At 43.1% G+C, this 14,807-nt stretch overlaps 1 protein-coding gene across 1 annotated transcript in view; it reads right to left on the reverse strand.

The window, feature by feature from the left end:
* Positions 1–232: 232 nt before the first annotated feature.
* Positions 233–14,807, reverse strand: part of LOC144487596 (dystrobrevin beta-like) — a gene marked incomplete at its 3' end in the record, with an annotated part of 128,834 nt that continues 114,259 nt past the window's right edge. The window contains exons 5-6 of the mRNA XM_078205681.1: positions 13,345–13,430; positions 233–387 (exon numbers count right to left, since the gene is read on the reverse strand). Coding sequence (XP_078061807.1) covers positions 233–387; positions 13,345–13,430 — 241 coding nt within the window. The remainder of the gene's footprint in view (positions 388–13,344; positions 13,431–14,807) is intronic.

The following is a 14,807-nucleotide window of genomic DNA, read 5'->3' on the forward strand; positions in this document are numbered from 1 at the left end:
GGGTCAGGTTCAGGTTCATCAACCACACAAGGACCCACAGGACCTACGACTAGCTTTCAAATAATTTGGAGCGGTGACCATTTCCAATCCTGATCATTCCAGTCTCTCAGAGAACTAAATTTAATATGAACATTCTCCACGATAAAATAAAATAGGCACATCGGAAGTGGGCAAATGCTGATGTCGATCAGCTGTTACAAAACTGAGTGCTGAATTACTCTGAACATCTCACCTGTTGTGGAAAGCAAGTTCGCACTGCATGTTCTGTATAGCCAAAGGATGGTCCCTCAAAGACAGCTGTGGGCAACTTCAACACCTCCCTGAGGAACTGGTCAAACTTCATATACATCATTATTCCATTGGAATCTGATATCTGTGAGAAAGTATCTGTGTACATGAAGAAAGAAATAAGAGAATGTTAATAGAACATCTGGAGGAACTACAAGTTACTCAACTTTAATAACGGAAACATTGATGAAATGGCATGAAGCAAGAGCAAATTCAAGGTTTGGGACCAATGTAACTCAATTTCCTGTCAGAACTTTGTCAACTGGGCAGATGCCAATCTGAGGCTGTAGCATCAACCAGCATGGGAAGGGAGCGTGTCTGTAATCAGCACTTTCAGCAGCATCACATTTCAATTCTTCTGAGTAGCCAGCTGCAGGTAAATTGTCAGGAGCTTAGGAATAGAGCTTCTTGACTATCAGCTGTAGACAGATAAAAAACTGGACTTCCAACCACGATCGCTGGGAATTTACCAGGACATTGCCCAACAATTCAAATCACCTTGCAATCTCCATCCTCCCCCTGCTACGCCCTATTCATTTCTTATCCATGCCTCAGGATTGCCTCCTATTTGGTGTTTCTCAATTTTAGGTTGCAGGCACTTTTATCAAACGCCTTCTGAAAATCGATGAATTTGACATCAACTGATGCTTGTCTATTTGCCACTTCAGCTGACTCATATCAAAGATACATTCACAAAGCTAAACTGACTCCCTCTATTCAGCTTATCCCAAGTGTTCATTTACTCTGCTCAGAATAACACATTCCAGCAATTGTTCCACCACTAATGGTTAAACAGAGTTTCTAAAAGTTCTTTTAAAATGTATTAGTCACTAGTAAAGCTTACATTAACACACTGTAATGAAGTTACTGTGAAGTTCCCCCAGTCGCCACACTCTGGGGCCTGTTCAGATCAATGCACCTAACCAGCACATCTTTCAGACTGTGGGAGGAAACCCACGCAGACATGGGGAGAATGTGCACAAACAGTGACCCAAGCCAGGAATTGAATCCGGGTTCCTGGTGCTGTGAGGCAGTAGTGCTAATCACTGTGCCAGCATGCCATCCATAGGTACAGTTACTTGATTTATCCTTTCCTTGTGTTTTTTTTTTGAACAGTTATATAATGCTCATCACCTTTCCATCATCTTCCCCAAATCCAGTGAATTTTGGAAAATTGTAATTAGCCTTTCTTTTAAAATCCTTGGGTTGAAATTATCTGGGACTGGACATTTGTCTGGCTTCAATGCCATTAGTTTATCCCTGACTATTTCACACTTGAATTAAATGTTTAATTTCCTCTCTTTCATTCTTCCATTTATTGCATTGTATCCTCCTCTTCCACTGGGAAGAATTAATGACCTTTTTTTAATAGTCGGTGGGAACAACTTGTACTGCCAATGCCCCACCAAAACCAGCCACGCAGAGACAAACAGCATAAATGCTTTCCAACTTCAAGCATTTATTGTCCCAAGTGCCACAATATATTTGATGAAATATCCAAATATGTTTTAAGTATTGTTTTGATTAACTATCAAATATCAATGTTTTAAATTTATAGTTTAATTTTATTAGAAACAAAATAACATTAAAGAATTTGAGCCAGCATTTCAAAAATCTCCAACAAATTCTTCAAGAGCAGAAACTGTTCAGGTCCAGGAAAGGCCATTTGGCCGACCTTGCAGATGCCAAACGTTCATAAGCAGCTAAGTTGTTTTGAGGGAAAACACAAAGGAAAAGGGGAAAGCTAGCAGTTTAATCCATGGCCACATTCAATTGTGTTTCTGTAACTTCTCCCACAGATTTAAAGAAAGATTCATGACTTGTAACAAACTTAAATACTCAGATAATAATGCTGAAGTTCGGTTCTCTTATTTGAACCAATCAGATGACCTTTGCTGGGAGACAGCAGAAGCACTCCAATTGGCATCAGTGCCTCTGGGTTAGTCATAACACATTGAGGTTCGGCTGTGATGCATTTGTGGCCAAAGCCTGTTCAGCTGATGTTCAAATCAATTGGGCAAGAGCTGGACCAGCTGGACAAATCAACAAGGAGCCAATGGTCCCAAGAAGATAGAAAAATGGCAAGAAAAATAAAAGCAAATGAGAGCTTAATACTTTTTATATATTCCACTCTTTTCACTTTCTTCAGCGCTAAATAGCTCTGAGGTTAAACATTCAAACTCACCTCTGAATAACTCGGTGGGTAAATGCATCACCTGACATTGCATTGTTTCATACAAGTCAACAAATCCCTCGCTATGTAGTCAGAATGCTGGTAAAGGTGCTGCTCTTGCACTTAATACCACTTACTCTCTCAGGTAATGGTGACCATGAAACTATCACCAATTGTTGTAAAAACCCATCTGATTCACAAATATCCTTCAGAAAAGGAAATCTGCCATCCTTAGTTGGTCTGGCCTACCTGTGCCTCCAAACCCACAGCAACGTGCTTGACTCTGAACTGCCCTGTGATATAAGCCACTCAGGGGCAATTAGGGATGAGCAACAAATGCTAGCCTTGCCACATCTCACGAAAGAATAAAAATAACAAACCTCTAATGACTGCTGCATTTAATCACTTGCTAACATTTGAGTTTATAAATGAACTTATAAAAAGGTCAGTGCCATGCATGTTGGTATAACTTCATTCATCTGCTATTTTGATTGAGGTGTTCAAAAATTTAAAGGTCCCACTCTCTCACTCCATAGATAACAACAGCGAGAGTATTGTCTTCAGAAGACCAAGGAAGAAAACCAGACATACCACATCATTCTGACTACTACGCAGCTACTGATTAATTGCAGCGTTTACGGATGAGGAACCACATTGAACACAATAACTAGTGAAGCTAACAGCACCGCAAGATTCAGCCTATCTTGCCTTTGTTAACTCATTGCTACATCAATCCAAACTAATTCCACTGCTTGGTTATGCCTAACCCACTGTCTCCAGCATTTCTGAAATTTTCCAATTCTCTGTTGATTAAAATCAAAACTTGAAAAACACATGTTTTTAAAGATGTTGATACATGAATGCTAACATGTAAACATTTTTGAGAAATTCTTCCCTTCCTCCACAATGGTACAACAACCCAAATACAGGTAACAACAGATAAAACAGCTCAGTAGGAGAGCAAGGACCAGATAAGCTGGCAATGCCAATCATGTTTCCCCCCTACACTCCCTTGGTGAAAACATCCCAGCAGGTCTGTTCCATCAAGCTCAGGTCTGATTCTTAAACAGATTGGCTGGAACTCTACCACCTCACACGCCACGGAATCGGAGCAGGCGAGGGTCCGACAATGGTAAATCTCCGTTGACCTCGGGCGGGAATTTCCGGTCTTGCCCGAGCGAGGCCATAAAGTCCCGCCCATTGCATCACAACAAACAAAATGTGACCCAATATTAAAGGCAAAATAGGCCGAGTCTCGACTGCTGCAAAAAATGTGATATATTGTTATTCAAAATGATGTTCCATAGATGCAGTACCACATGACTGCCACTAGAGAGCAAACCAACATGGTCATGGTGCCCTTAAAGGATTGTGTTGAACAGAATGATGCCGAGATTGGCAAGAGGACTAAAATACCTCAAATTCAAGACAGTCTTCCATTCGTGGCAAACTCGTCAGTGTTCTTTATTATATCAAATACCAGTCATTAAGTCAGTGAACACAAAACTTTAGCAATATATACACTGGTATGCTCGCAATAGGTTCTCACAGATACAATTTCAATGTTGACTTCAATCAGGAGTTTCACTGTTCTTAATTTTGAGCAGAAAAAAAATAGAGGCAGATGATAAAAAAAACAAATTTGATAGAGTTCTGAATCTTAACGGGATGGTATTGATTCCGTTTTCCTAATTTTTGCAATGAGAGATTTCAGTGAATGAACGTGGACAATTCCAGAAATCCAAGATCATCGTGAAACCTTGAAAGGTCTAGAAACCCGAAACTTCCCAAAACTATTCAAGATTTCGGTGTCAGCTATATAAAGAGTGAATTTATTATTGTACATCAAGAACAAAGTCTCAGCATTTGTTAAAAGAGTTCTGCCAGTCTCCCATAACTCTGCTGCAAATTGGTGGGAAGTCAAGGAAAAAGGCAAAGATCTGATGATGCCAACTCTCTGCCAGGTTTCGAGCAGAACAACGTGAGGGAAATGACAGCCTGGAGCTCCTGCCCGAGAATCCAGTGCTCCATATTGTCAGACCAAACAGTGGACTGGATCACGAAAAAGGGGGCCTTGAAAATACAAAAAAAACAGGATGGCCATGGGAAACACTGCTGGCGTAGGGTGGAGTAAAATCCTCCATTCTCCTCAAAGGGCGAGTCAAACAAAAGGTTTCACCGTGTACATGGCAGAGAAGGACTCAGGGCTACGTTCAGTCATTAAGTATGCCTCGGACACTGCCGTTGTCCAGAGCTCATCCCTCAGATTTTGACCCCAGTTTTTGTTTTTACCTATAGCATAGATCTCTCAGACACTTGTCTGCACTGATAATAGGTACTAATAACAAAATGGAAGGAAAAGCGGCAGAAATATTTGCAGATATTGTGCTGAAAAGTGAGAATTAGGTACTCAGAGGACCTCGCTCCACACACCCAGAATAAACAACTTGTACTAATGATGGCATAAACTGAAATGTGTCAACCACAAATTGAAAATCTGATCTGTAGGGATGCACCTACCAGAATGAAAACTCGAAGGAAGTTTGTGTGAGACAGTTGTAAGGTTGTTTGGTGTCACACTAAGAGGGTTGGAGGCTTGTATGGTTAAACATAAACCATTTATTGGTAACCCATAACTATATACATCTCCATGGTACTTGGTATGCACAGGTGCTGTCTCCATGCTGGCTCCTTCCAGACTGCACTACACAAGGTCTACCAACATGTGACTCTCAACATCATACTGGAGGCAGTACTGTTCTCCAATCCCACATTAACCCTCGCTATGCCCGAACACCCTTATATTACACAAACATGGTCAGTGCTAACAAGTCTCCAAACATGTAAAAGGAGGCTCATGAAGATTTGTAAATTGGAGTTCTATGATACAATTAAGACCCCAGTAACAAATCTGCATTTCTATCAATATTATTAATTCTGCCTAGTTTATTTCTCTCAATCGGAAAGCCAAATGAACTAATTGGTGACCAGACATATATTGCAAATATTACAATGAAACCTAAACAAATCCATGCTCACATTGTCCATGCGCTCGATTATCTGAGTAAATTTTCCCAGAACTTGGGGCCAGCCTGCATTTGTATCACTGACAATGAAGGCAGGAGCAAATGTTTGGGGCCAGGTCAGGAGATTGATGAACATTGAGCACGAAGACTGGCAAGTGGGGAGCACATCAGAATATTAGTGGGTCTTGTGACTTGAACAAGATAGCACTGCCCATTGCATTGCAAGACAACAGAGAACAGTACAGCACAGAACAGGCCCTTCGGCCCACGATGTTGTGCCGAGCTTTGTCTGAAACCCAGATCAAGCTATTTCCTCCCTATCAACCCGAAGTGCTCCATGTGCCTATCCAATAGCTTCTTAAATGTTCCTAAAGTTTCTGACTCCACTATCCCTGCAGGCAGTCCATTCCACACCCCAACCACTCTCTGAGTAAAAAACCTACCTCGAACATCCTTCCTATATCTCCCACCATGAACCCTATAGTTATGCCCCCTAGTTACTGCTCCATTCACCCGAGGAAATAGTCTTTGAACGTTCACTCTATCCCCCTCATCATCTTATAAACCTCTATCAAGTCTCCTCTCAACCTCCTCCGCTCCAAAGAGAAAAGCCCAAGTTCCCTCAACCTTTCCTCATAAGACCTACCATCCAAACCAGGCAGCATCCTGGTAAATCTCCTTTACACTCTTTCCACTGTCTCCACATCCTTCTTATAGTGAGGTGACCAGAACTGCACGCAATATTCCAAATGTGGTCTCACCAAGGTCCTATACAGTTGCAGCATAACCCCACGGCTCTTACACTCAAACCCCCTGTTAATGAACGCCAACACACTATAGGCCTTCTTTACGGCTCTATCCACTTGAGTGGCAACCTTCAGAGATCTGTGGATATGAACCCCAAGATCTCTCTGTTCAAGGACGTTAGCAAGTGACAAAACTCAACAAGGAAAGGCTTTCCGAAAAACTCCAAACTCTTCAGATCTGAATTCACAAATTAAGATTGTCTGTAATGAAATAAAAGTGCAGGGACCAACAACCTACGTTTTTAATGGGTACTGCATAAACTTAGCCTGAATACTGCACTGTGGAACTGAAGTTATTTGCAATTCTTTACTGCCCGTTTCTGAGGTGGGGGAGGCGGGGAGGGGAAGCTCTTTATCTTATAATCTACCATAATGGTGATGATCATCTGGACACAGCAGCACATCACACTGAATGAGAATAAAGCTGGTAAAACACACATGCTTAGCACACTTCATCATCCATTATGGATAGTCAATCGGTGCTGGAATGGGGAGAAAGAATGCTGAAACCTTACCAGAATTGCTAAATAATTGACAATTTTCAAATCTTCATCCGACACATATAGCACATGAATAAAATAAGAATACAAATAAATTTAACTTAATCTTTTTTGGGCTCTGTGGTTAACTGATGTTCGAATGAGACTGATGTTAGTGGGGTTCACCAAGATTCTGTCATGTGAAACATCTGGTGGATAAGTCGGAGGGAGAGAATCATAGAACAAAAAAAGGAATACAATTTACACAAAAACCCAACAACTATAACAATGGTTGAAGATTTTATGATTGACAAATTTGCCTCCGAATTTCTGGAATTATCTGTTCCATTCAACTACAAGCAGCAGTGAACGACTGCTTTTCAGACTGGAGGAAAGTATCCAGTGGGCTTCCCCAGGGAATCGGATTAAAACTACTGCTTTTCTTGGGTGTACAGGACACAACTTCAAAATGCACGGATGACATATTGTGAACTGTCAGAAGGATACTGATAGACTTCGCAAGGGCATAGGCAGGCTGGTGGAATGAGCGGATTGGTGGCAGATAAAATTTAATACAGAGAAGTGTGAAGCAGTACATTTTGGTTCGCTGATCGACAGGAGGCAATGTAAACTAAACGGTGCAGTTTGGAAGGGGATGCAGAAACAGAGAGGCCCAAAGGTATATGTGCACAAATTACTGAAGGTGGTAGGATGCACTGAGACAGTGGTTAAAAAGGCATGTGGGACTTATACGTAGAGGCGCAGCCTACAAAGTGCTCAAAACCATGAGGGTTTAGACAAGGAGAAACTGTTGTCATGGATAGAATGGTCAAAAACCAGAGGATACTAACATCCGGTGAATGGCAGAAGAACCAACAAATGAGTCTTTTTGGGCATCGGGAGGTTAGGTCTGGAATGTACTGTCTGAGCGTGTATTGGAGGCAGATTCAATCAGGGCTCGCAAAGGTTATCAAATCAGCACCTAAAGGGGAACATTTGCAGGGTTACAGGGAAATGACAGGGAGTGGGATTCACCAAGTTACTCGTGCAGACAGCCAGCGCTGACACGCAGGCCACATGGTCTCTTTCTGTGCTGCAGCATTATTTACTGCTATCGCTTTCCAGCTTCATTGGTTTGGTAACTAACTGCAGTCTAGATAATAAGTCACAGATTTCTCTCAACACTTTGTCAACATCTCATGTGTAAAATCCAAATAGCTTGGGAGAAGCAATGAAGCAAGACTGTGGTAGCTTCCAAAATATTACAAATGATCTGTGGACAAATTGGTTCAAAATGCATGAGCATTAAAAAATAACACAGCTACAAGCTGAAGTGTAGCTTAATCTTCAGGAAATGGAGCAAAAGCTTTGGGTGCAGTGCAAACAGATGCAAAGGACATGTGAACTGAGATGGATAAAGAGAGACGAAAGGGCCTGGGCATGGGTAAAGAAGGGAACTGAACTTCAAACGGGAAGCACTGATGCAGACTTTGAGGCTTTGCCTCAGGGCTCACATTCACTCCGTGAATCACTTGGCTACTTTTGGTTCAAGAATTAAATCAGATCAGCCAAAGAACATAAAAACTTCTGTTGCGAAAATGCTTCCATGACAACATAAAAGAAGAAGGGGCTCAGAGCCTCGAAAGCTTGTGTGGCTTTTGCCAAATAAACCTGTTGGACTTTAACCTGGTGTTGTTAAACTTCTTACTGTGTTTAACATAAAAGGAGTCAGTTTCTAAGAGCATTGGCTGCAGAGATCCTTGTTCGTCTGTCACTAATGTATAACTGAGAATTTCAAATTGTTGATTTGCCAATAATGTGCTGGCAACAGGTGAAGTTTCTCACAGCCAATGCATTCTGAGAAAAGCTCGGCTAAAATTTCATAATTTGGGAGGATTCAATGGCAGAACTAACTCTTGTTCCAAACCCTTAATTTTCTCTTCCACCAGTATTGCAAGACAAAGATAGCCGTACCATCAGAGAAAGGTGCAAAATAAAGATCATGTAGTTTTGACTCGGGGAAACAATGACAAGTTCAGTGACTTTGGGCTACTCCCCAAGTTAGGAAAGATATAAAAGGTATTTTATACCCCTGGGCCGGGATTCTCCCAAAAAATTCTAAGTCCCCAATTCGAGTGAAAATGGGAATAACTCCCGTTGGTTTCTTTTGTCATGTGAGTGTACTTTTAAGAAAGTTTTTTTTCAGATCACACAGCTTACTGCTTCAGTGATGTCATTGGAGGTGGAGCTAAGCTGTGGCAGTCAGGTGATCGAGCTTTCGGTTTTGCTTGTGGTAGTCAGGTGATAGGGGATTTTGTCCTTTGAGCTTTCAGTTTCGGTTTGGGCAGTGTGTTTGGAAGCAGACTCTCTCTCTTTCCCTGTTCTTCTCTTTAAGAAGCTGTGTTTTGGGAAACATATTCGACTACAACCTCTTCTGAGTTTCTTCACAAGAGATTTTCAGCATTCAACCCAGGAGGCAGGACTCCTGTAACAAGTGGACATTAAACTATGCTGTATTGTGCTTATTTGAAGGGTTTTATGTATTGGATGTTGGCTTTGGTTGGAACACATTAGAGATACTTCCTTACGAGTTATACATTATTGTGGTTGTTGTGTTTCTCGTTTGTAATTGTTATAAGTTCTTGCTAATTGTCTTACTATACATGTTAACAATATTCTTAATTAAACTTTGTTTTTGATAAAAGCTCCTCGTGGGTCAGTTGAATCACATCTGAAGTGAAACCTCTCATGCTCATCCTAACCAAATTCAACGTAAAACATTACAGGTCAGGCGAGCTTCATAGAACACCTTGAAGTATCCGACCTGACTTGTAACATTTTAGCGGGATTTTCAGGTTGAATCTCCCACGCTGCGGAGTGCCCAAGAGGGATTCCCTCTGAAAATCAGGGCGTGGAGCCTATTCCCACCAAAGAGGGTGACAGCATAGCACTGAATGGGCCACTGTGCATGCAGCGATGCCAGAATGGAGATCGGCACATGTGCAGTGGCCCCGCAATGCCAGCCTCCCCATTGCTGGTCAGCCCTGCGATCTGGCATTCTGATCCCCCCCACGCCCGACCCAATCTCCCGAACCTCCCGGCAGCCCCGACACCCACACCCAACCCCACCCCATCCGAATGCCAGCCCCAATCTCCATCCTCCCTCCCTCTGCCATCAATCTCAATGCAGAGTAGCAGCAGGACCCCCCTCACCCCCACCATTCAGCCATCCAAATAGGCCCCACCACTCTGGCCCTGCCCCTTTGGCGCTGCCCAATGCCAAGGAGCCCATTGGATATTGTCAGCTTGCCCCTTCAGCAGTGTCAGGGGGGCAGGCTGGCACTGCCAAGGGGCGCCCCTGACCTTCTTTGGGGTGCAGGGGGGGGGGGCGCTCCATGGCCTCTCTTCACTCCATCGGAGTTGGGTCACCCCTGGAGTGAGCCACTCTCAGCGGAGAGGGGGGGCGGGGGGGGGGAGTGGAGGGAATGCAGACCATAGACAGCCCGGAGACTTCAGTCCCTGGCCTACTAATGATATGCAAATAGAAATTATAATATTGAAATCAGATGCAAAGATGCACTCAGCCCAGGCGCTCAGCGGGAAGTCCGCGAAACGACCTTCACTGATGTCTCTCGACCCAGTTGGGAGAATCGTCCCCCTGAAGTGAGGAGGTTACAAGCAGGACTTCTACCATTGGCTCGAATATATAGCACAGAAACAAGCCACTTGTCTCAAATGTCCCATGTCGTTGTTTATGCTCCACACAGGCAAATAATGTGAAGGATCCAAATTCCAGAGACCCAAGCTCTCTTTTATTTGGCAATCAACGCGAGGGATGTTAACACGTGGAAATGCAACTCTTCTCATTTCAGGTGCTGAATGTTAGTGTCATGTACTCCAAAGTCAAGTATGGTGTAGTGAGGTGTGTTCATCCAGCAGTACGGATACTTCAGTTGCAAGCAATAAGAGAACTAACTTCACGAAGAAAAAGGCTGAATAAAGAAACTTAATTACACCAACACTTGGGGCCACAGCAGCTCCCTACAATTCCCATCTGCTTTCTATTCATACCGCGTCAGCTGACCACATCATTTTGCCATTGCTTACATCGTCAACCGGGCAGCTGACCCTCCCAGCAGATTGCCATTGGTTATATCAGAACAGATTCCAATGTTAAGATTGGTTACATTATAACAAGGTGCAAAGTAAATTTTCATCCATTCTGCCCCAACAGGTGTTTCAGCACACACCTCAGAATGGCATGCCTCCAGAACCAGAGAGATATTTACTTCTCACTTCCCATGCCCGCTAGCTCATGGCCCTCGAGCGGCACTGCCAACTGCACCAATTGAGGGAGAGTTTTGTGCTTCACACACTGTTGAGATTCTCCAAACTCATATCACGTTGAAGCCATCTGCACAATGCTCTGACAATGGAGCAAATTAAACCAATCACAAAACAAACCAACTGAAATTGACACTTCCCCATACTCTGCTGCTCCCAATCGGACATGTTGTCAGGCCTTCAGTGACGAGGAATCTTAAAATAAATCCAAGGGTTTTATTTTCCACTATACATACAAAGCTGCCTTGCATGAAAAATAGTAATCTCGAAAATAGTCCCTTAAGACCTTAATGCAGGTTAGGGATTTAATATCTAAATATAAACAAGTTATTTCAGTTTATTTTCCCGCAGCATGGCAATTTTATTTTTGATGAAAACAATAGGTACAGATTGTGTAGTAGATAATTGAAGCCAAACAAAACCAGCTAAACCTCCGACAGAAATCTGGCTGAGGCCAAAATGAACTACAATAGTTTCCTGACTAATGCAACGTGTTTTAAAAGCAGCCAATTCTTTTCCAAGGGCCAAGCAGAAAATATAACCCCACATGTACAACTCATGTCCTGCAGTGTACTGATAATGAGTAACATGCATTTTAATATGTAATGTGCTGAAACACTTGAGTTTAGAGTTAGTCAAAACACATGTGTCTCTCCATGAAAAGTACACTTGCTGGGCTCCCACAGCAGCAATTAGTTGAGCCAGAGACCAAGAACAACTCTGTACCAAGCATCTCAATGCCCTTCAATTAGGCAAGAAAAAAAAATCTGGCATTCACACCCAAGTACTGAATGGGCAGCACAGTGGTTAGCACTGCTGCCTCACAGCATTAGGGGCCCAGGTTCGATTCACGGCTTGAATCACTGCCTGTGCGGAGTCTGCATGTTCTCCCCGTGTCTGCGTGGGTTTCCTCTGGGTGCTCGGATTTCCTCTCTCAGTCCAAAACAAGTGTTGGTTAGGTGCATTGGCCATGCTGAATTCTCCCTCAGTGTACCCGAACAGGCACCGGAGTGTGAGGAATTTTCACAGTAACTTCATTGCAGTGTCAATGTAAGCCTAACTGTGACACTAATAAATAAACTTTAAGAACAAAGAAACAAAGAAGAATACAGCACAGGAACAGGCCCTTCGGCCCTCCAAGCCCGTGCCGCTCCCTGGTCCAAACTAGACCATTCTTTTGTATCCCTCCATTCCCACTCCGTTCATATGGCTGTCTAGGTAAGTCTTAAATGTTCCCAGTGTGTCCGCCTCCACCACCTTGCCTGGCAGCACATTCCAGGCCCCCACCACCCTCTGTGTAAAATATGTCCTTCTGATATCTGTGTTAAACCTCCCCCCCTTCACCTTGAACCTATCACCCCTCGTGAACATCACCACCGACCTGGGGAAAAGCTTCCCACCGTTCACCCTATCTATGCCTTTCATAATTTTATACACCTCTATTAAGTCTCCCCTCATCCTCCGTCTTTCCAGGGAGAACAACCCCAGTTTACCCAATCTCTCCTCATAACTAAGCCCCTCCATACCAGGCAACATCCTGGTAAACCTCCTCTGTACTCTCTCCAAAGCCTCCACGTCCTTCTGGTAGTGTGGCGACCAGAGCTGGACGCAGTATTCCAAATGCAGCCGAACCAACGTTCTATACATCTGCAACATCAGACCCCAACTTTTATACTCTATGCCCCGTCCTATAAAAGGCAAGCATACCATATGCCTTCTTCACCACCTTCTCCACCTGTGACGTCACCTTCAAGGATCTGTGGACTTGCACACCCAGGTCCCTCTGCGTATCTACACCCTTTATGGTTCTGCCATTTATCGTATCGCTCCTCCCTACATTATTTCTACCAAAATGCATCACTTCGCATTTATCAGGATTGAACTCTATCTGCCATTTCTTTGCCCAAATTTCCAGCCTATCTATATCCTTCTGTAGCTTCTGACAATGCTCCTCACTATCTGCAAGTCCTGCCAATTTTGTGTCGTCCGTTACTATTCAATGATTCCTGTTTTAAGTACTGACACTGGCTGAGAGCAGGATTGGACTGGGCTCTTCTGGCTCCCCAGCAAATAAAAACATGCTGGCCCTCACTGTCTGGGTCGCTTGGGCAAGAAGGGCACCCGGTCCAAATCAAACCAAATTTCAGCCAGTTAGACTGACAAAAAGAGAAGAGGGACGAGTGGTGCAATTCTAAATGAACATATATCCAAATGTTGTTTCTACTTACACCGTAGCTTGTCCAGGATCTTCCCTCCACACATTGTTGCCAGCATAGCTTTGACAGAGAATACAGTCAACTTTCCATGACCCTCACTGCAAAAGAAAACTGTACTGGTTAGCAGAGTTATACCTCAGGAACGGGAGCAACATTAACTGGACGTGCAAGCCAACATCATGACAGGTCTCCTTGTGTTCCTCGAGTTCTGTTGGTGCTTTTCCGAATGCGATGTAATTTTAGTTATGAGCTCCACTTCTTAATTAAAAGAAAATTAATAGAACATTGCAAAATACATTTTAAAACACATTTTCCATTCCTTCAAGTGCACAAATCATTATTAACCCTAATAAAAGCAAAATATTGCAGATACTAGGAATTATTTTTTCCATGATGCCCAGCCCATCACAGTAGAGGAATGCAGTGCACACCACAGGATGAAGATTCATTGAATATGTGAAGAATAGTCACCCAATCCTGCTAGATCCTCAGAGTTCTGGGAACATGGATCCCAGCACTTATATTTAAAGAGGTGATGGAATTTGTGACACAGAAGTTAATAAAATTATTTAAGTTATGGACCAAAGGAGAAATGAGTGACACACCCTCCCCACCCCACACCCACCTCTGTTAAAACCGCAAGAGGGCACATTAAAGTGAACACGCAGGGTTACAGGGATAGGGCAGGTGGTGGTCCCGGGTAAGATGATTTTTCGGAGGGCTGGTGCAGACTTGATGGGTCATATAGCCTCCTTCTGCACTGTAGGGATTCTATGGTTCCAAGAATGAGAAGCAACATGAACTGAATGGTACAATTTTAAAGGGAGCACTTCAATAACGACAACTAGCGGTGGGCATGCACAGGTTTCTGAAGTTGCCAGGACAGCATGGGGAGGTTGACGAAAGGCTGATAGGGTCCTGGACTTTATCCATAAAAGAACAGAATAGAAAGCTAAGAAATTATGTTTAAACTTTAGCTGGAATATTGCGATCAATTCCATGAACCATACACTTCAGGAAGCGGGGTTTACCAGAATGTATCAGGGATAAAAAAAACTTCAGTTCTGTACAGAACTAAAGAAACTGGGATTGTTCTTCTTGGAATAGAGAAGGGGAAAGGGAAATGTGATTTGGGTTTGTAAATTATGAAGAGCTTGTTCATGTAAATAAGGAGAAACTGTCTCAGCAGCAGAATGGTGAGCTGCCAGAGGATGCAGCCTCTGTGACTGACAAAAGAACCCAATGCCAAACATTTCTTTGCACATTGATGATCTGAAATGTGCTGACTGACTGGATCCTGCAAGCAGATTCAATAAAAGCTCTCAGAAGGCACTTGATAGATAGTTGAGGAAAATTTGCAGGGTAATGGGAAAAGTTGGACAACTGGGAAGACACCAAAGGCTGAAAAGGCAATTTCTGTGTTTGACATTGTATGATTCACAAATAGGTTCTCTCTCTCCTTGCTCAGTCATTCC

Source organism: Mustelus asterias, unplaced genomic scaffold (assembly GCF_964213995.1).
Source record: "Mustelus asterias unplaced genomic scaffold, sMusAst1.hap1.1 HAP1_SCAFFOLD_911, whole genome shotgun sequence".
In the NCBI taxonomy this organism is placed as follows: Eukaryota; Metazoa; Chordata; class Chondrichthyes; order Carcharhiniformes; family Triakidae; genus Mustelus; species Mustelus asterias.